The following is a 21,258-nucleotide window of genomic DNA, read 5'->3' as shown; positions in this document are numbered from 1 at the left end:
TCTCTTGTTGCGGAGCACGGGCTCTAGGCATCTGGACTTCTGTAGTTGCGGTGCATGGGCTCAGTAGTTGTGGCTCGCGGGCTCAGTTGTTCCACAGCACGTGGGATCTTCCCGGACCAGGGATTGAACCCGTGTCCCCTGCATCGTCAGGTGGATTCTTAACCACTGCGCCACCAGGGAAATCCCAATACCCGTGTTTTATGTCAGTGGAATTCAGAACAAAGATAGAATCCTAGAAAAGTAAACATCAGCGGGCTTCCCATAGGCTGCTCAGTATGGGATGTGGGCTGATCTGGTGACAGGAGGGTTGAGAACCAGGACGCAACTTGAGAATATACTATAAAACAGGGACTTCCTCATGTGGTTGTACCCTCTCCAGGTATGGAAGGCTCCCAGCTTGCTCCCATGATGTCACCTGGCATTGCGAGTGTCATAACATCTCTTGAGAATAAGGGTCACACAGCTCTGGCTTCATTTGGCACCTAGGCTACCAAACTAGGGACACGGCTACTATGGTTGGGGTGGGGCTGACATTGTTTAAGTTCTGTGTTGACCTTTGCCCATGAATGATGGTGTAGGAGAGACCTCTGTGCTCAAGAATGGGTAAGGACCTGCATTTTCTGAAATACTTGCCTCGATCCTCTGCTTTAACCGGGCTGTGTCTGCAGAACCCAAATGACCCACCTTACTTATTCTCTGCGCTGGAAAGCCAACCAGACCCCCGCGGCCCGTGGTGCCGGTTGATCTGAAGCTTCCTCCTAGGCTTTGGGGTCTCAGCGTTCCCGGCCTTCAACAACACAGGAGATTTTTTTTTCTTCCTATGGAGTCACATAGTTCTGCCACTCTTTCCTTCCCTCTTGTCAAGAAATAGGCTTGGCTTTCGTATTGGGATGAGTAGTGATCACCCATAGAGCATTGTCCAGACCACCATGACCTCGCAAGGATCCCAGTGGCCATACTGTACAGTGTGGCTCCTCCCCAACCCCCAGGGTGAGCTGATCGGATCAGAGGTGGGCATCTGAGACAAGTAGATGCATTTCTACATAGTTTTGAATTGATATCAAGCAAGAGTTTCTGATCTCTGGGACACACGAGAGACCTGGACGTGGGTGGAGGAAGCTGGTGTGTAAAGGAGGGAAAGAGGTGAGGATGGGCAGAGAGAGGCAGAAGCCAGGGAGGTGGCACAGCGGTGCCTGTGCACCCCCAGTCCTTCGTAAGTCAATTCAGAATCCTCTGTTCTTTAAGAACACCCTCTTTTTGGCTTAACTAGATCCAGTTGTTTTTCTTATTTGCAATAAAAGCAAATAAGTCTGTTCTAAGCTCCAGGCCTTTGTACTGGAGAGTTGTTTGCTCATTATCGTGTAACTGTTTATGTTTCAGAAGCTGCCAGGAACTGGGGATTTTTTCAAGTAACCGGGGAAAGATATGAACAGGGAGGCTGAGCTGCATGCTGTTGAGATGTGTGGCTTTTGTTCTCAGATGTGCTGTCCCATATATGAAGTGTGGCTGCAAGAGTGTTGGGAAGACGGGTAGGGCTCGGGGGTCCCATTCAGAAAGGGCCAGAGAAGGCAGTCCTCCTGGTGCCTGGGAGCAAAGGAAAGAGTGGTAGGTTTCCTGTCTGGGGGAGGGGTATTCGTTGCCCCCTCCCATGAGCCTATGGTTCATCCAGGCGTCATTCCAATTTCTTAAGCACAGACGTCATTTAAATCTTCCTTTGCAGCAGTGTGTCAATAAAATAAACTAAATATACAGAGGCCTTTGGCCTAAAAATTTACGGGCCAGAAGTATAAACTCTGGGGTCAGATGGCCTTTTTCATGAGCTGTAGCACCGGTACTACCTGTGCAAGTTCCCTCCCTCTCTGTGTCTTAGTTTCCATGTCTGTAAAATGAGAAGGGTTTGAGTAGATTATCTCTGAGGCAGAGTGGAGAACATCCCCGGAACTGCCAGGCAGGAAGAGGTTTGGGGATGAATTTGAACATGGCTGGGCACCCTCTGTGTCTGACATTTCAGAAGGGATTAGGACGGTGCAGATGGTATGTTCTCCCCTGAGCCAACCACAGTCACACTGTCATGGGTAGAGAGAGATCCTGGGCGGTCAAGGGTGAGGGGAGCCTACTGGGTGTAAGGCCACTCAATCTGGCCAGAGAGGAAGGTGCCTCCCTGCCAGGTCATCCCTCTGTAACTGTGCAGTTTCCTAGGCTCAGGGCTTGAAGCAAGAGGCAGACACTGAGACCTCCCAGCCCCGGGGCTCCAGATTGCATTGGCTGGAGGAGTCTGGGGTTCGGGGGGAGGTCTTGAACAGGGCTCTACGTGGGGGAGGTATCAATAGAAAGGATTTGAAGCCGTGGGAGAGAATGAGCCCAAGCCTGGAGCGAGAATAAGGAGAGAGGGGAACTGGAGCTGAGGCTCCCGAGCTCCTCTGTGGAGCAGTCCAGGAGAGGAGGAGGGATGAGACCGGTGCAGAGCAGCCAGAAGGATAAGAAAATTGCAAGCACAAGAGGAAAAGGGAAGGAGGAGGCAGTGATCAGCTGGGTCAAATGCGGCCGATGGCTGGAGGAGGTGGAGGGCAGAGGAGGAGACGCTGGATTTTGCAACAGGAAGGTCTTGGAGATCTCATTTTAGCCCTTGCCCTGGGAAAGCAGGCTGGCCCCCTTTTCCTCTGATAGGTCTTCCTGGTGTGAAGCCAGTTTCAAACTTTATTCTGAGGGAGGCGTTCCATAGCAGCCCTGCCTGCTGGGCTCACCCATGGCTCTGTGGAGAAGCCCTGGCCAGCAGAGGGTCACCTTTTTTTTTTTTCTTTTTTATAAATTTTATTTATTTATTTATTTTTGGCTGCGTTGGGTGTTTGTTGCGGTGCACGGGCTTCTCATTGCGGTGGCTTCTCTTGTGGTGGAGCACAGGCTCTAGGCGTGTGGGCTTCAGTAGTTGTGGCTTGCGGGCACTAGAGCGCAGGCTCAGTAGTTGTGGCGCACGGGCTTAGTTGCTCCGCGGCACATGGGATCTTCCCGGACCAAGGTTCGAACCCGTGTCCCCTGCACTGGCAGGTGGATTCTTAACCACTGCACCACCAGGGAAGGCCTGAGGGTCACCTTTTTATTGGGACATGGGCAGCACACAGCTCTGGGCAGTGCCCCACCTCCCCAGGGGCTCAGAACTCGCAGATCACGAGGCACCGGTCTCCGCAGGCCTTGTCGTTCCACGTGCCATCGGGATAGATCTCCACACAGTTCTCTGTGTCTCTGTTGTTGGGCTCCCCGGGGGCCCAGTTAGAATACACCAGGGGCTCCCCCGTGGGGTAGGTGAACGTGCCTTCCTTCTTCTTGTCGGTCATGCTCAGGAAAGCAGACTTGTTCTGGTCTGCGACCAGCTGTTTCAAGGCCTCGTTCTCGGCTGCAGAGCGTGGGGAGGCCATCTGTCCCCCGGCCTGTGTGCATATCTGCTGTGCATCCTGAAAAGTTTTTTCAAAACCTCCCGTCTTGAAGATCTTCTCCCCGACACCCCGGCCACTGGGAAAGAGGTCCACTAGGGGAAGAGGAGAGTCAAGTTGGGGTGTGGCAGCACCTGGACCTTTGTGCTCCAACCAGAGCCCCCCAGCCTCCCATCCAGGGTACCAGGGCACCAGATAGGATGGAAGCGAGGCACTGGTTCCAGAGCAGCCCTGGCTCCACGATGCGCCCTGTGAGTGGTGCTGTGGTCTCCAGTTACAGGTGAGGACCCTGGAACTCGGGGAGCTTACGTAAGAGGCCCAAAGTCACACAGATGTCAAATGTAGAGTGAGGATCAAACCTTGTTGGATGTGACACTAAAGCTTAGACGTGCACTTTCTGTTCCTCCCCATGTCATATGCCAGAATTGGTTTTTCAATTACTGTGTAGATTGGAATGACTTTGGCCAGGGAAATGACACGGTGCTGCCCAGGGCAGTTCCTAAGAGTGTGGGAAACACCATGCAGGGGGCTCGCTCTCACCCCTGCATGATGGCTGGGCATGTGGTGTTGTCAGAAGGGGGTCTGTGCTGTGTGAAGGGGTGAGGGGAAAGGAGAGGAGAGGGTGGGGCATCTGAGAGCAGCGACATGCTAATCTCTGCACTGGGGGCAGCCCAGTGTTGGCCTCTTGATATGCTTACGGGTGAAGCCCCAGCCAGTCAGCCTCCCTGGACCGCTGGGCAGGGGATGAAGGCTTCTGAGAGGTGTGTGTGGGAATGGGGGGCAGGAGTGGGATCGGCGCTGGAGAGACCCCTGTTTGGGAGTCAGAAGGCCACGTGTTCAGCCCCAACCTGACAATGATGGTCCAGGTGGGCAAGGGAAAGTCACTTCCCTTTTCAGGGTTTCCCATTCCTTATTTCTAAAGCAGGTGTACACTACATAAAAGCATCGCCTGTGTGACATGTTAAGTATCTCTTATTACTCCATCCTATCCCCATCCCTGTGACTTCTAGGCTCATGCATGGAAATCTTCAGGGCTCCTAAGAGGGCTCACTGGACTGGGTAGGAACCCAGACTACACCCTGACCCACTGCCCTTCTCCTCTGAGTAGTTTCAACAAGGACTCAGAGGCCAGATTCTCCACGGGGTCAGGATGGCACCCAGAGCAGCCCTGGACAAGGTCAGTGCAAGTTCATGCGCCATAATTGGGTTTATGTCCCATGCATCTGGGTGGGTGTGCCTGTGCATGCGTGAATATGCCCATATATCCATCTGGAGGTACACAGGTGGAATTAAGGTCCATCTGGATGGGTGTGCATATTTGTGTGTGCATACGTGTGCCTGTGTGCACATGTATGTAGATGGTGTGGAGTGAGCGATGGTGTTTAAGTACCCACACATGTGGCCGGTGCCTATGCTCATGTTCTCCTTTGTTTACATCAGTGTGCCTATGAGCAAGGGAACGGGTATGCAAATATGTTTGTAGAGGGAGGAGAACGTCAAACGCTGGAAACTCTCATCCTTACTACTTAGGTACTTAGTTGACTTGAGCCCTTAGGAACCAACCCTATATCCCACCCCTTTATGCTCTACTCCTTCAGAAAACTCTTCTTTTTTTGGATCATGAGGTTTGATGAATGATGTGGACTCAAAGCTGATGTCAGGGAAAGCAGAGAAGGGGGAGGGGCAGTTGGGGACTGAGGCAGAGAGTCCCAAAGGCACCGGGCAGTCAGGTGCACACTCCAGGAGGCCTCTGCCTCCTTAGGATTCCAGGCTTAGGGAAGAATCTCTGCTTTAAACACCCAAGGAGATGCAGGGAGAGTCCAGCACTGGCCAGAGACTGGAGGCAGCCTGCCCCTGCCAGACCCAGGGGCATCTTTAGGGTGAGATACTCAGTGGCCACACAGCAAGGTTGGGCCCCACCAGACTTGAACCCCATGAGCAGCATCCCAGCCCCTGCTCACAGGACTATGTCTGGATTCTCTGCTGCCTGGGCTGTGCAGATGCATCTCTGGGTACTTGCATACCTGGCTCCACAGAGGGAAGAGATGCATCGTGGGTTGGGTGTCCCCTTGTCTATCATAGGGACATGCCCAGAGTAGGCAGGGGTGAAGGTCTCCTGCATTGGTGACAAGGACTGCATTCTCCTCCTTTTCCCTTGCATCTCCTTGCAGCTCCTGGAGTACGTGGCTGCACTGCTGTGTCCCAGCCCATCCTTAGCCCCACTGCCTGCCCCAGTTCCAGGTCCGGTCCTAAACATGGTCCCAGCCAAGTTCAATTTTAGACCCAAGCCCAGCCAACTCCAAGCCAAGACCCAGACCTAGGATGAGGCCCACCATTGGTGTCTGGTTCAGGTTCAGGTCCAGGAACTCACCTTTCTTATAATGAGAGAAAGCATTCTGGAGGCGTTGTAGCTGTCCCTGTAAGGTCTCCATCCGCTGCTGGAGAGCAGTGATGTCTGCAGGGCAGAGAGGTCGAGTGAAGAAAGGTCCAGCACAGCCTGGGATCAGCTCAGAGCCCGGGCCTCAAGGGAAGGGTACCCAGTTGCAGACACATATTGGGGGTGGGGGTAAAGAACTGGGACGGAGCCCTAGGAAGCCCACATCTGCTGACATAGGTGGGCCTGTGCTGCCCACAGGATTTCCTATGTTTCTGCTATGAACACTGTTCCCTGAGCAGGTCCCTGCACCACACTGACACTGAACCAGGTGACACTGTAATTCCAAATTCTAGGAACCTGATAACACTTCCTTTTGGGGGTGGGAGTAGAGGAATACATGTAGCTCAAGTACTTCCCATCCACTGGGTTATTTGAAGTTCAAAGCTATCTGATGAATTGGGAAGGGAGGTGTGCTCGTCCCAAAGATCAGATAGAAAAACTGCTCAGGTTGCCCTCCAGCGAGTCATAGAGGCTAAGACCAGCGTCCGCTTTGACTTCCAGCCCCCCACCTGTAACTAAGGGGGACACCTGAGAGGAGGGCCCGGGAGGGCCTCCTCCCACCCTCCGTCCCACCCGTGTCCTTGTGGGGCCCCCAGATCTTCCTTACCTTGGAGTCCACTCTCTCCCTTCGCTCCTCTGTCTCCAGGAGCACCTCTGTCCCCCTTCAGTCCTGGGGGGCCCCTGGCACCTGGAGGTCCCTGTGGACCCATGGCTCCAGAAGGCCCTGGGATCAGAGAAGAAGAGTTGGGTGAGTTCTGAACACATTTTCTAGCATTTTCACCTCCCCCAGTACATGGACTATCTTATCGTCCAGCAATACACCCTCCCCATATACATATGTCCCTCTGTGCCCTGAACCCAGCCTTGCATCCTCTCTGTGTACTGACTGTCCCTGTCACCCAACAACCAACCTTCCCTGTACATAGACGGTCCCTGCTACTCGCCCTACCCTCTCCCTAGAGACAGACAGTTCCCAGAGCCCAACACTGGCTGTTGCCCTGGAGTGCTAGCTCTGACCTGGCGCGTGGTGATGGTGGGCACAGGGGAACAGGAGCCCAGCCCAGCTTCCATCACTCACCTGCTGCCCCAGCACTTCCAGGGGCTCCGCGTTCACCGGGAGCACCTCTCTCTCCTTTAAGACCTGCGGGGCCTCTTGCCCCTGGGGAGCCCTGCAAGCCCGTGGCACCCACTCCTCCTGAGGAAGGAACAAATTGGGACAAACACGGCTGAGAGTGTGCTCAGTACTTAGCATTGCCTCGGAAGTGGAGCTTTTCACCCACAGCTCCAGGTGAGAGAATGAACTGGGAGACGGTGCTCCTTAATGCCTGGCCTCCTCTGGGGAGGGTATCGGGGAAATACGGTCAGTGTGGGAATCTGCGGAGAGAGACCCTGGCAAGGCCTACCCGCGGCAGATGGTCCGGGCTTTTCCAGGCACTGTGCGCATGCCTTAGGCCCCATCACAGACTGCCACGCCTCCTTCTCACACCCATCACATACCAGCCACCTACCACTGGGTCCAGTCTCGCCTTTGGGGCCTGGTGCACCTGCAGGTCCTATGTTCCCCTGCCTCCCTGAGGGACCGTCTCTTCCAGCTGGACCAGGCATACCTGGAGGTCCTGGAGGCCCTGGGGAAAAGGACCAGCCCAGTTAGTGACACTGAATCTCCTTGGAAGTGGGAGTGCCTAAAAGATGAGGGCAGTAATAGAAGTCTGAGAGGCAGCATCCTCCTAGAGGTGCTGCCCCACAGCAGCTCCAGTCTTCCCTGAAATAACCCAGCGCCACCTTGGAAACAGCCTTCTGCCTCCTTCCTGGGGTAGAATCTGTGCATGCCTACCGGCATGTCCTAGCGACACCACACCACCTGCAGACATCTGCATTCCATACCCAGCTGCTCACCAGGTGGTCCGGTGTCTCCCTTTGGCCCGGGTTCTCCAGCAAAGCCATTGTCCCCTTTGGGCCCAACTGGGCCAGCTGGTCCAGGCATCCCTGCTTCTCCTACAGGTCCTGGTAAACCTGTGGCAGCAGAAAAAATGGGCATAAACCTGGCCCCAGGCCCCGGAGGAGCCAGAGGATATTCCTTCAGGTTTCTATAAGGTGTAGACACTTCACCTCCACAAGACCCGGTCCAGTGGTGATCCAGGAAATGGGCATCCACATCCTCATTTTACAGGTGAAGAAACAGGCTTGCCAGAGCTGGAGGCAGATCAAACCAAGACCTGCCCTGACTTTCCATACAACGCACCTTCCCCTGTCCCAAGGCCACAGTATTTATAGCAGGCAAGCCTGTCAGCTTTTGCCCTTGATCATGGACTCCTTGCCCTCCCCCTTCCCAGAACCAAAGTTTATATCAGAAGTGACACCAGATGCTAATCACCAGAGAAATATAAATCAAAACCACAATGAGCTACCACCTCACACCTGTGAGAATGGCTATTATCAAAAAGTCAGCAAATAACAGGTGTTGGAGGGTGTGGAGAAAAGGGAACCTTTGTGCACTGTAGGTGGGAATGTAAACTGGCACAGCCACTGTGGAGAACAGTATGTAAGTTCCTTAAAAAATTAAAAATAGAACTACCATGCAATCCAGCAATTCAACCTCTGTGTATTTAACCAAAGAAAATGAAAACACTAACGCAAAAAGATTTATGTGCCTCCAAGTTCATTGCAGCATTGTTTATAGTAGCCAAGTGGAGGTGGCCTAGAGCCTAGGTATTCATGGATAGATGAATGGATGGAGAAAATGCAAGGCGTATATACAATGGAACATTATTCAGCTGTAAACAGGAATGAAATCTTGCCATTTGCAACAACCTGGGTGAACCTTGAGGGCATCATGCTAAGTGAGATATGTCAGACAGAGAAAGGTACCATACGATCTTACTTACATGTAGAATCTAAAAAACAAATGAACAAAACAGCGTGCTCATAGATACAGAGGACAGATTGGTAGTTGCTAGAGGTGGGGTTGGGGAGTGAGCAGAACGGGTGAAAGTAGTCAAAAGGTACAAACTTCCAGTTATAAAATAAATGAGTCCTAGGAATGTAATGTACAGCAAGGTTACTATAGTAAATAATACTGTGTTGCACGCTTGAAAGTTGTTAAAGGCGTAGATCATAAAAGTTCTCATCACGCACACGAAAAATTGTAGCTCTGTGTGTGGGTGGATTTCATAAGCCTTATCATCATTTCACAATATATACAAATATAAAATCATTATGTTGTTCACCTGAAAGTAATATCATATTATATATCAATTATACTGTAATAAAAAGAAGAGAAAAAGCTATGTAACATGCTCTTAAAACTATAGAAATTAGACCAAATTATTATGCATCATTAAGTGATAAAAGTATGCTATAAACACTCTATTTAATATGATTCTGTTTCCTAAATACGTCCATGAATGTGTAGGGCGTGTTCACACATAAAACACATTGGCTAAACCACAAGAACAGCACATACAAAAGTGTTAACAGTTGCTGTTTCTAAGTGGTGCAATTAAGGTATTTTTAATTTTCTTCCTTTTATCTTTAGTGACCACTTATTATTATTATTTTTTTTACACATATTATTTTTTATTGGAAAAATGACCAAACATTTTAAACTTGTTACCTCAAGAAAGACTGCCCAAGTCTGAAATTATATGAGATCTACCTCGATTTAAGAATTTTACACTCTGTGTAAAATTGTGAGTTTGGTTATTCTTTCATTGAGATGAAATTCACATAATATAAAATTAACCTTTTTTTTTTTGGCTACACATGCAGCTTGTGGGATCTCAGTTCCCTGACCAGGGATCGAACCTGGGGCCCGGCAGGGAGAGGGCTGAGTCCCAACCGCTGGACCGCCAGGGAATTCCCTAAAATTAACCTTTTTAAATTTTACAAGTCAGTGGCGTTTAGCACATTCACAACGTTGTGCAACTACCACCTCTATTTAGTTCAAAAATATTTCATCAACCCCAGAGAAAACCTCATATCCGTTATCACTCTGTCCCTGCTTCTTCCCAGGCCCGGCTACCACTATTCTGCTTCTGTCTCTATTACTTATTCTGGACATTTTATGTAAATACATACAATATATGAGCTTTTGTGTCTGGCTTTTTTAACTCGGAGTGACGTTCTTGAGGCTTATCCAGTTTGTAGCACATCTCAGCACTTCATTCCTTTGTGTGGCTGAGCAATGTTCTAGAGTATGAACACAACACGTTCTGTTTATCCATTCACCACGGATAAACGTTGATGGACACATGGGTTGTTTCCATCCTTTGGCTGTTGTGAATAAAGCATTCATGTGCAAAAAAACAAGAGAAGAAATGACACCTGTCAGGTGCTGCTAACTTATTCATTCACTTATTTGTTCATTTCCTCATTGTTTCATTTATTTGTTCACTGGGAAACGAACTATGGAACATAACTTTCTGCTTAGCACTGAGCAGGATGTAAATGTTAGCACCAGGTCCTGGTCTGCAAGGGATTTGTCACTGAATTTTAAACTGTGAGGCATGGGTAACGAGCGAGGAAGACAGTTTATGAGATGTCCCTCATCCCATCCCAGCACCTCCAACCCCAGCACACACACATAGTCGGAGGAAACAGGATTTCAAGGAGAAGAGAGGTGACATTTCAGATTTGGAAACTGTGCCCCAGGGTAAGAAAGGCCAGGGCCTGCCTGGGCCAAGCATGTGCTGGTGGTGGGAGACTGTGCATTTGATGGGTGGCTGAGAGCTTCTGTGCTGGGCATCGTGTTCTGCTTTTAGTTACAATCCTCACTAGGCGTGAAATGGAAGCATAGAGGATGGGCCCCGCATCCCAATCCCACAGTGTGCCGTGCTCAGGCAGAGACATCCTGGCCCCAGGCCAAGCCTCTCTTGGGCTCCCCACTGGCCGGGGTGGCAGCAGGTACATGGGAAAAAAGCCACTCCTTAGAGGGGAGCATTAGAGGTTGCCCATCCTTGTGCACAAACTGTGGAGGCCATGAGAGCACCCTTTTCAGCAGCAAGAACCATGCCTCCCAAAGCACTCATTTTGCATCCTAGCATCCCCCGAAGTCCTAGCCCTGTACCTTACTGCCACCCGAAGTGAAGTTTTATGCACCACCGATTTGGCCAGTCGTAACTGTATTAAAATTCCTCCTGTCTTGGCAATTTACATTCATTTATTCCACAAGTATTCACTGAGCTTCTACTAGGTACAAAGCACTGTCCTAAATGCTGGGATTTTATTAGTGAAAAAAAACAGGCAAAAACCAAATCCCTTCCTCATGGAACTTAAACTCAACTGCATAGAAATAGATAATCAAAATTAAAATGTACAACATATGATAATTTATAAGATCAGAATAAGTGCCACAGAGCAAAAATAAAGCATAGAGTATTGGTGGGGCCGTGCAGTGTTCTCTCTCCAATAGGAGGGCCAGAGAAGGGCTCTGTCTGTGACTAAAGCCATGAAGGAGGTGAGGAGTGAGCCATGGGGATGTGTGTGGAAAGAGCAAGGCCCTGAGGAGGCAGGGGGCCAAGCGTGCTTAGGGACCAGCGACAAGCCAGTGTGGTCAGAGCCCAGGGACAGTGGGAGAAGTGGAAGGAAATGAGATCAGAGAGATCAGCAGGGGTGGAGGGTGGCCTTGGGGACTGCTGTGGGGTGTGAGGTTTTACTCCAAGGGAGATGTGCGCCCCTGGGAGGACTCTCTCACCGAATCCTTTCGGGCGGGGGTCTTGGACGTGCTGAGGAATGAGGGAATTGTCCTTGGAAATTCAGCCCCCCAAGCAGGGTCCGGGTCTTATTGGCCCTGCATGAAATGTCTGGAGCATCACCAAGTGACCCAGCTCCACCCTCTACCTCTGCCCAAGGGTCTCTCCTCTCAGGCCCATCTTGTCCTTTACAGCAGGTTCTTGGGACCACGTGCATCAGAATCTTGTCACCAGTGCAGACTCTGGCCCCACCCAGACTTACTGGGTCAGGATTCTGAGGATGCTCTGATCTCCAGGAAATCCTCAGACCCATAACAGTTGAATAACTAAAGTGCCTGGGACTGAGGAGCCAGAGAGGAGCCTGGTCCTTGGTCCAGCTGTGCAGTGTTCTCTCTCCAAGCACCGACCCAAGGCCAGGCTTGGAACGCACAAGAAGGGGGGGGCTCAGCCACATCCATGCTGCTCAGAGAGCCACTGTAGGAAAGGCTCCCTACCCCACACCCTGCCCCGGGATTCAGTTCAGGGCCCCACTGGGAGCTAGAGAGAGCTGGCACCTTGAATACCACCCTTCTCCTGAGTTCACTTCCAGGCAACCTTCTCCAAGCCCCAGCCCAGTTATGTTGGGAACTACTTTCTGTCTGTTAAGGACAGACAGATAATTGTCCCTTATCCTACAAAGCCTGGGGATGTTACCTATTCTCTCCAGCTTAAATGCTGCTCATTTTCTTCCTCCCCAACCAAAATGCAAACTCCAGAAAGATAAAGACCTCAGTTGATCCCTGCATAGCCCTGGCCTAGTGCCATGGTGGTCCCCTTGTTCTTGTTGCTGGTTCATTGAATTCTCACTTCTTGCCAGTAAGACCCAGATCCTCCCCTGTGGGCCAGTATTTCTCGGACAATTCCCTTAATAATCAGTACCTTTGGAAACCTCAGGAGAATTCACCTGATTGGTACAGCAAGAAGATGCAACTTTATCCTGAAGACTCAACAGGAAAATGAAGCCCTGGCTCAATTATTTGTCGCTGTATAGTAGATATTATTCCCATCTACAGATGAGCAAACTGAGACTCAGAGACACTGAGTGGCTTGTCTCTGGGGGTCCCTGCTGTGGAGCTGGAGCTAGCAGTCGAGCACAGATGTGTCTGATGCAGAAGCCCATGTCCTTTTCATCTTCCACGTTGGGTTTCATATAGCACCTTTGTGTCACAATTTTCCTACCTATCAAATGAGATTAATACATCCCTTGTAAGACTTTTGGTGGGATTAAATAAACCACTCAAGTGAACACCCAAGCACGGGGCTGAACAAAGAAATGTCAGCTGCCTTTCCTTCTCTCCTCTCTCCATAATGTATTTAGGGAAAATCCTTTTGACCAGGCCTGAGTATGGGGCCACAGAGCCTCATCCTTTCCCACCCCTCATGGAGTAGAGTTTAATTGCATATTAAAAATATTTAACATCCTGCAGAGGCACCATTTAAGCAGAATGAACAACAGTTAAGTTCTGGAGTACGGTTCTAGAGGACCCCAAATACCAGTCGTTTACTCACTGTTTGCTCCTTCTTGGGTGGGTGGAGTCAAGATGCTAGGGGAGGAATCAGGGCAGCTGCTGACGGAGCTGGGGGCTCGGGGCAGCCCGTCTTTGCCAACCAGTAAGGCTGTGTTTTAAGTGGGCTGGATATCTGGGGGAAACCCACCCATGCGGGATGAAGAAGACCATCTCCAAGGTTTACACAGCAGAAAATCCAGAGTTTCTGGGTTGGTTACAATTTCAATGCCCACCCCTTCCCACCAGGACAAGCCCATGGTCCCAGCTCTACCTGGATCCCCCTTCTCGCCCTGGGGGCCTTCTCTCCCATCTCGTCCATCACGACCAGGCAGGCCCTTCTTCGGAGGGTTACACATGACCAGGGTGCAGGCGTTGGCCAGTGTTTTCTGGGAATAGGTCTTCATTTCTTCCCCCAGAGACCTTGGGGGCTGTGAGAGCAGAATCAGCGTGGAGAGAGGGAGGAGAAGCATGTCCTAGGCAGAGGAACAGGAAGAGAGGGGACATGCTTTTGGTGCGAGGATGTGGATTTTAGGGCTTGGCCTAGCTCCTGGAGGTGAGGAGAAGCACTTCCTCAACCTCCTCTCCTCTGCTCTGGGGCCAAGAGCAGCGGGGCTCTGAAAGCAGTTTAGGGACAAGGTGGGCATGAGGTCTGGCCTGAGAGGACATGAGTTGACCAGCTGGACTTCTGACGGGGGTGACCAGCAGCATGAACCTATTCTTAGATGCTCTGTGTCAACCCTTCTTGTGCCTCCCCTTGGGCACTGCCATGGGCACTGTGGCAAAGATGTAGAATTCCTCACTGAGGCCATCTGTCACATCAGGAAGGACTCACTGAGAGCTCTCGGGCGGGACCCTTCCCATCTCTGGACCTCCTTCTCCCTTTCTGTACCAGTAAGTTGGTTGACTTAATTCCGACAAGGCAAACTCGTTTCCTCTCCCTTGCTGCCTTGGATGGACTAGTCCTGGTGGTCTCAAGGGCTGCCTGAGAAAAAGCCAGAGTCCCGAGCACTGGATGGGTGAATGACTGCACGTTTGCCAGGTGATCTGCCATTCCCGGGCTCCATGAGGAAAGTCCATGGGACACCTAGAGTCCTGTCCAGGCCTCCTGAGAGGACTTGGAACAGGGGCCTCATGGAGGAAGGGGACGTGTGAGACGGGCACAGTCAGGGGAAGGCTAGTCTCTGGGAGGAAAGAGCAGATGTCCAAGAGTGCATCCGGTTACCATCGGAAAGGGACTCAGGAATTAAGTGAGGTCAGGGTGGGTGCAGGACCTGGGCCCAACATTGGGCTTCTTTCCTCTCTCAGAGAGAAACTGTAAAGTTACGAGCATGGAAAGGGCTCATGGGAGTTGCAGAGGCTGGGAACAAAGCCTGAGGACCTGTGCAAAGGACAGGGGGTCACCAGGCAGGCTGAGGTAGTGGGAGGGGAGAGGCTTCCTGGCCAGAGAAGTACCTCCTTCCAAGAGGAAGATGAGCTGCATTTTCCACAGGGGCTTCCAGACAATGGCATCTGAGGTCTGGTTGGATGTCACATCCAACTCACCCAACCTCTCCCAGCCCAGGAAACACATCTCCCACCGAGCAAAGGGAACAGAATGAAGAGCGCTCCTTAGTACTCCATTGTGCCCTCACCTGCAACAGCTACCCTCCGAGACGGGAGCAGCTGCACAGACCTGCCTTCCTCAACACCCCTAGGGTAAACCACCCAGACAGGCAGGAAGATATTCACCAGACATTGGGAAAACAGAATGAGAGGCAAGGACAGAGACACTCACTGTTGCTTCCTCTAGGGCTCCAGAAGCTCCAGGCAAATAGAGTTTCCTGGGCAGGCACTGGCTTTTTATACACGCCCTGTAATGTAAGCCTCCCAGCCCCGGTTTCCCTGAGAACTCGCATCAAGAAGTGGGGCAATTTACTTCCTTGTTGACACACTCAATTTCACCCCACCTGGGTCCTGGACACCTGTCACTGATGTTTGTAAAACTACACACGCATCACCTTAGAGTTCATAGAGCACCCTCAGCCCACGATTTCATCTGCACCTCACTGCAGCCCTGTGAGTTCAGTGGCAGCATCAGTGTCTGTATTTCACAGATGTCCAGGAATCCAAGGTCCAGAGAAGACCAGCAAGTTGTACAATGACCTCCACCTCTTGCAAAAGCAGCTTGTGTCTGCAGAGTCCACTCTTTTGCTTCCTGCTCTAGATGTAGGACGGCCTCCCACTTGCCTTTTATGGGATGGCCTCCCCTTAACTTGGTTGCCCAAATCTCTCCACCTTTTTAGCCAGTGTTTGTCCATTCCATGGCTCTAGTGGCCAGTTTGGATCCCTGAGCTGCTAATATACTGTTGCAACCATCCCCAAGGAAACTCTAACTTCCAGTGACTGTGGGGCAGCTGCTGGCATCTCTGCTTGCTTTTAGATCCCTGTGACTTTATCTCTTCCATCAACCCTTCGCCTAGGTCTACACACCAGCCACCCCAGGTCTCCAATCCTCTCCTTTGGCCACCCCACTGGAGGTGCTGACTTGCTCCTGGGTTTTGATGATCCCTGTATATTATGGAATCTATAATGCCAGCTTTCCTCAGTTGGTAGGGAAAGGTCTTCTCTTTTCCATCCTGCAATTTTTTGAAGGAGGATCCCATAGTAGAGAACATGGGCCCCTAATGCTTGAGCTCTTCCATTATTAACACATAGCCCTCTCTATTCTAAGAGGTTCATGTGCCCTGCCCCCTAGAGATGTAGGTCAGCATGGAGGTTGAACCGAACATTTGCTCTCCTCTCCCCACAAAGCCTAATTGTCAAGTCTTATCCCGGTGGCTAGACAAACCCTCCTTATTTATGGTGACTTTTATTTCAGGAGTCCTATACTTTGTTCCTTCCTGCAAGCTGGCTTCTACTAACTACCACGTCCTAGACTGTCAAATACATCCCTCATGATGCCCTCAGGCCCCATTATAGCCCAGAATATGGTGTTTCCTTTGTCTAACTTCACATTCCAACAGAATCCAGTTCTATTTATGATCAAGCCCAGACACTCGTGTTGCAATGATAACCTTTGCTTTTCTCAGTTCCACCAACACAGGTGAGAAGAATCACAATGGCTTTCACGCAGAGGGTCACTGGACCACACTGTCTTCCCAATACAAAGTCCAGGATGACTGCACAGTTTCTTTGGGAGCTGGTCACTGGTGCTGTACTGCAGCCGCAGAAGTATCTGCACCCCGTGGTGGACTTCATCAGCTGCACTTTTGTCAGAGCTAAGCTGTAGCCTCTGGTATTTTACTGGCTGCTCATCTACATTACTGTTGAAACACCCAGCTCAGTGGGCCCATGTAGGGTTAGGCCATTCAAGATGGCTGTTCTCTTGCTCTCTCTACATCCCCCTGCTCACCAGTCCCTGCTTCACTCACATGACTATCCAATCCTTTTAATTATAGGGCTTAATTAGTAACTGCCTACCCACTGCCCCAGCTGTTGGTTTCCTTGGTAACTGATGAGCCAACCTGACGTCAATTCCCCCTATAAATGGTAGCCTCCTCCCCCCCCGAGTGAGGATTGTTACCTCCTTCCTGCTCTCTGCCGAAGGTGGTATGTTGTGGCTCTAGGACCCTTGTGCTTTGGACGTGTAAGATCCCTTGTCCAATAAGCCACTGAGGTCTTTGTCACTATCTCCGGGCACTTTCTTCGGTCACAAGGCTGGGCGTCAACAAGGCTTGCAGGCCTGCGGGGTGCAGCTCAACAAATGGTGAGTCAGCCAAAATGCTGAGGAAACTCCCGGGAGAGCCGAGATGCTGGGGAATAAGGACGGGGAATGGAAAGTTGCGGGGGTAATCCTGGGGTGGCCGTCCACCAGCATGTGGGGCCCCACGGCAGCTGACTACTGTGAGAGTTGTCTTTCTGTCCCATTGTATTGATGACATCCTGTTAACCTTAGAGCCCCTTTCCAGTTTAAAAGCAGCAGCCCAGTGCATGAGGAGGGCTGGTGAATACAGACAAAACGCAAGAGACTTTCTGGGTTTTCTTTTTGTTGTTGTTATCTACAAAATACAAACATACCCCTGATCTGCCACCCCCAAACAATTACAGACACAGGCTTTAAGGATATTCACTGAGGGACAGGCTTGTGAATTGGACGTGGCCAGTTACGCTGAAGGGTTTGTTTGAGGCCTGTGACAACGGCAAAACAATAAAGGTACCCTTGGGCTTCTGGTCCCAGCTATGGCAGGGGGCAGAGCAGCGATACAGTGTGATGGAGCAAAGCTATATGCAGCCTACGAGGCCTTACAACAGGTGGAAGGTATTACAAAAGGCCTACCTGCGTTGTTAAGCAATGCAAAAAACCCCACTTTAGCGGCCATGAAGTTCAGGCCTGGGCCGATAAAATGCTATACCTGGCATTTTCACCTGCTCTTCAACCCCACTGCTGCCAGGCTAATTGAAGGATGAGCGGCCTACTTAAACAACAATTGAGACGGGAGACCTGCTGTCTCAACCTGTGGACCAGGAGGCTAACGCAGCTCATACAAATTTACAGCTAAACATCCCAGCAGCAATCATCCCAGTGCCTATGCCGTGTTAACCCAGAGGCAACTGGTCAACACTATCCGAGTTCAACTGTTGAGCGGCCCAGGACCATTGCCAACTAATGATCAGGACAGTTAACTCACTTTCGCCCTTCCCACAGAATCTACCCCCAGGGGAACATATTATAAATGGCCCTGGGACTGGCAGGTAAGTCCCCTGGCGGCTTGGGTTTGCCGTCCCATGGAGATTAGGACTAAAAAGGAATTAATAGATTTCACCTTTCTTCTACCCAGCCCCACCTAAGACTACTAAGGTAATAAATCCAGGCCCCTTACTGTAGAGAGACGCCATTATATTAACCCTATGGTCTGTTAAACCCCCTCTCTAGTGTTTGGCACCGGCCGTGGGGACTGAGGGTGGACAGGTGGTATGGTACTGCAGCTCAGGACAAAAACCACAGGCAGGGGTGGTGTTATGTCAGAATGCTGTTACTGGGCTTCCCTGGTGGCTCCGTGGTTGAGAGTCCGCCTGCCGATGCGGGGGACATGGGTTCGTGCCCTGGTCCGGGAGGATCCCACATGCCGCAGAGCGGCTGGGCCCGTGAGCCATGGCCGCTGAGCCTGCGCGTCCGGAGCCTGTGCTCCGCAACGGGAGAGGCCACAACAGTGAGAGGCCTGCGTACTGCAAAAAAAAAAAAAAAAAGAATGCTGTTACTGCTTGTATTTTTGCTTAATGGTCATGATCTTCCCTGTATCGAGTTGGTTAGACACCTTACATTTCGTCTCTAGTCTGAGCGGAGGGAATCTGTTTGCAGACTGGGTGACAACGGTGGCCTCACTGCAAAATGAGTCTGATTGGTGGGTCTACAGTGAGATACCACTGTTGTCCTCCTCTGGAATTCCATGAACAACTGACCCGATAAGCACCTGGCCCCAAAGTTTACCCACCTTTTGGACTCTCAGTACTCTCTAGCTGCTGTTGTCTGTATCGAATTTGTGGTATCTGGTAGCAGTGCACCTCTACATAGCTGACCCCAGGGATATCGTGGAAGAGGGGCAGACCAAGATTACAAGGGTCATGTGGGATATGTAGGGGGGCAGTGTATGGTCAGGTCATTCAAGATGGCTGTTCTCTTGCTCTCTCTACATCCCCCTGCTCGACCAGTCCCTGCTTCACTCACATGACTATCCAATCCTTTTACTTATAGGGCTTAATTAGTAACTGCCTACCCACTGCCCCAGCTGTTGGTTTCCTTGGTAACTGATGAGCCAACCTGACGTCAATTCCCCCTATAAATGGTAGCCTCCTCCCCCCCGAGTGAGGATTGTTACCTCCTTCCTGCTCTCTGCCGAAGGTGGTATGTTGTGGCTCTAGGACCCTTGTGCTTTGGACGTGTAAGATCCCTTGTCCAATAAGCCACTGAGGTCTTTGTCACTATCTCCGGGCACTTTCTTCGGTCACAAGGCTGGGCGTCAACAAGGCTTGCAGGCCTGCGGGGTGCAGCTCAACAAATGGTGAGTCAGCCAAAATGCTGAGGAAACTCCCGGGAGAGCCGAGATGCTGGGGAATAAGGACGGGGAATGGAAAGTTGCGGGGGTAATCCTGGGGTGGCCGTCCACCAGCATGTGGGGCCCCACGGCAGCTGACTACTGTGAGAGTTGTCTTTCTGTCCCATTGTATTGATGACATCCTGTTAACCTTAGAGCCCCTTTCCAGTTTAAAAGCAGCAGCCCAGTGCATGAGGAGGGCTGGTGAATACAGACAAAACGCAAGAGACTTTCTGGGTTTTCTTTTTGTTGTTGTTATCTACAAAATACAAACATACCCCTGATCTGCCACCCCCAAACAATTACAGACACAGGCTTTAAGGATATTCACTGAGGGACAGGCTTGTGAATTGGACGTGGCCAGTTACGCTGAAGGGTTTGTTTGAGGCCTGTGACAACGGCAAAACAATAAAGGTACCCTTGGGCTTCTGGTCCCAGCTATGGCAGGGGGCAGAGCAGCGATACAGTGTGATGGAGCAAAGCTATATGCAGCCTACGAGGCCTTACAACAGGTGGAAGGTATTACAAAAGGCCTACCTGCGTTGTTAAGCAATGCAAAAAACCCCACTTTAGCGGCCATGAAGTTCAGGCCTGGGCCGATAAAATGCTATACCTGGCATTTTCACCTGCTCTTCAACCCCACTGCTGCCAGGCTAATTGAAGGATGAGCGGCCTACTTAAACAACAATTGAGACGGGAGACCTGCTGTCTCAACCTGTGGACCAGGAGGCTAACGCAGCTCATACAAATTTACAGCTAAACATCCCAGCAGCAATCATCCCAGTGCCTATGCCGTGTTAACCCAGAGGCAACTGGTCAACACTATCCGAGTTCAACTGTTGAGCGGCCCAGGACCATTGCCAACTAATGATCAGGACAGTTAACTCACTTTCGCCCTTCCCACAGAATCTACCCCCAGGGGAACATATTATAAATGGCCCTGGGACTGGCAGGTAAGTCCCCTGGCGGCTTGGGTTTGCCGTCCCATGGAGATTAGGACTAAAAAGGAATTAATAGATTTCACCTTTCTTCTACCCAGCCCCACCTAAGACTACTAAGGTAATAAATCCAGGCCCCTTACTGTAGAGAGACGCCATTATATTAACCCTATGGTCTGTTAAACCCCCTCTCTAGTGTTTGGCACCGGCCGTGGGGACTGAGGGTGGACAGGTGGTATGGTACTGCAGCTCAGGACAAAAACCACAGGCAGGGGTGGTGTTATGTCAGAATGCTGTTACTGGGCTTCCCTGGTGGCTCCGTGGTTGAGAGTCCGCCTGCCGATGCGGGGGACATGGGTTCGTGCCCTGGTCCGGGAGGATCCCACATGCCGCAGAGCGGCTGGGCCCGTGAGCCATGGCCGCTGAGCCTGCGCGTCCGGAGCCTGTGCTCCGCAACGGGAGAGGCCACAACAGTGAGAGGCCTGCGTACTGCAAAAAAAAAAAAAAAAAGAATGCTGTTACTGCTTGTATTTTTGCTTAATGGTCATGATCTTCCCTGTATCGAGTTGGTTAGACACCTTACATTTCGTCTCTAGTCTGAGCGGAGGGAATCTGTTTGCAGACTGGGTGACAACGGTGGCCTCACTGCAAAATGAGTCTGATTGGTGGGTCTACAGTGAGATACCACTGTTGTCCTCCTCTGGAATTCCATGAACAACTGACCCGATAAGCACCTGGCCCCAAAGTTTACCCACCTTTTGGACTCTCAGTACTCTCTAGCTGCTGTTGTCTGTATCGAATTTGTGGTATCTGGTAGCAGTGCACCTCTACATAGCTGACCCCAGGGATATCGTGGAAGAGGGGCAGACCAAGATTACAAGGGTCATGTGGGATATGTAGGGGGGCAGTGTATGGTCAGGTCATTCAAGATGGCTGTTCTCTTGCTCTCTCTACATCCCCCTGCTCGACCAGTCCCTGCTTCACTCACATGACTATCCAATCCTTTTACTTATAGGGCTTAATTAGTAACTGCCTACCCACTGCCCCAGCTGTTGGTTTCCTTGGTAACTGATGAGCCAACCTGACGTCAATTCCCCCTATAAATGGTAGCCTCCTCCCCCCCGAGTGAGGATTGTTACCTCCTTCC

General features: G+C 51.0%; 1 protein-coding gene across 1 annotated transcript; it reads right to left on the bottom strand.

Moving 5' to 3' along the window:
- Window positions 1-3,008: 3,008 nt before the first annotated feature.
- SFTPD (surfactant protein D) lies at window positions 3,009-13,572 on the bottom strand. Its single transcript, XM_004273030.3, has 7 exons — window positions 13,374-13,572; window positions 7,762-7,878; window positions 7,374-7,490; window positions 6,944-7,060; window positions 6,473-6,589; window positions 5,800-5,883; window positions 3,009-3,523 (listed from the first exon to the last, which is right to left on the bottom strand). Exons 1-7 carry the CDS (start codon window positions 13,570-13,572, stop codon window positions 3,150-3,152), a joined length of 1,125 nt encoding a protein of 374 aa, XP_004273078.1. The 3' UTR covers window positions 3,009-3,149.
- Between the last annotated feature and the right edge of the window lie 7,686 nt (window positions 13,573-21,258).

Source organism: Orcinus orca, chromosome 14 (assembly GCF_937001465.1).
Source record: "Orcinus orca chromosome 14, mOrcOrc1.1, whole genome shotgun sequence".
Lineage (NCBI taxonomy): Eukaryota > Metazoa > Chordata > Mammalia > Artiodactyla > Delphinidae > Orcinus > Orcinus orca.
The sequence above is the reverse complement of the archived record's forward strand: the minus strand, read 5'-3'. Positions and strand labels throughout refer to the sequence as shown.

Coding starts and splice junctions, on each gene's coding strand:
- SFTPD (XM_004273030.3), bottom strand. CDS start 13,572: ATGCTTCTCCTCCCTCTCTCCACGCTGATTCTGCTCTCACAGCCCCCA. Junction 7,061..7,373: donor AGGCGAGACTGGACCCAGTG/GTAGGTGGCTGG, acceptor TTCCTTCCTCAG/GAGGAGTGGGTGCCACGGGC. Junction 3,524..5,799: donor TTTCTCTCATTATAAGAAAG/GTGAGTTCCTGG, acceptor CTCTTCCCCTAG/TGGACCTCTTTCCCAGTGGC.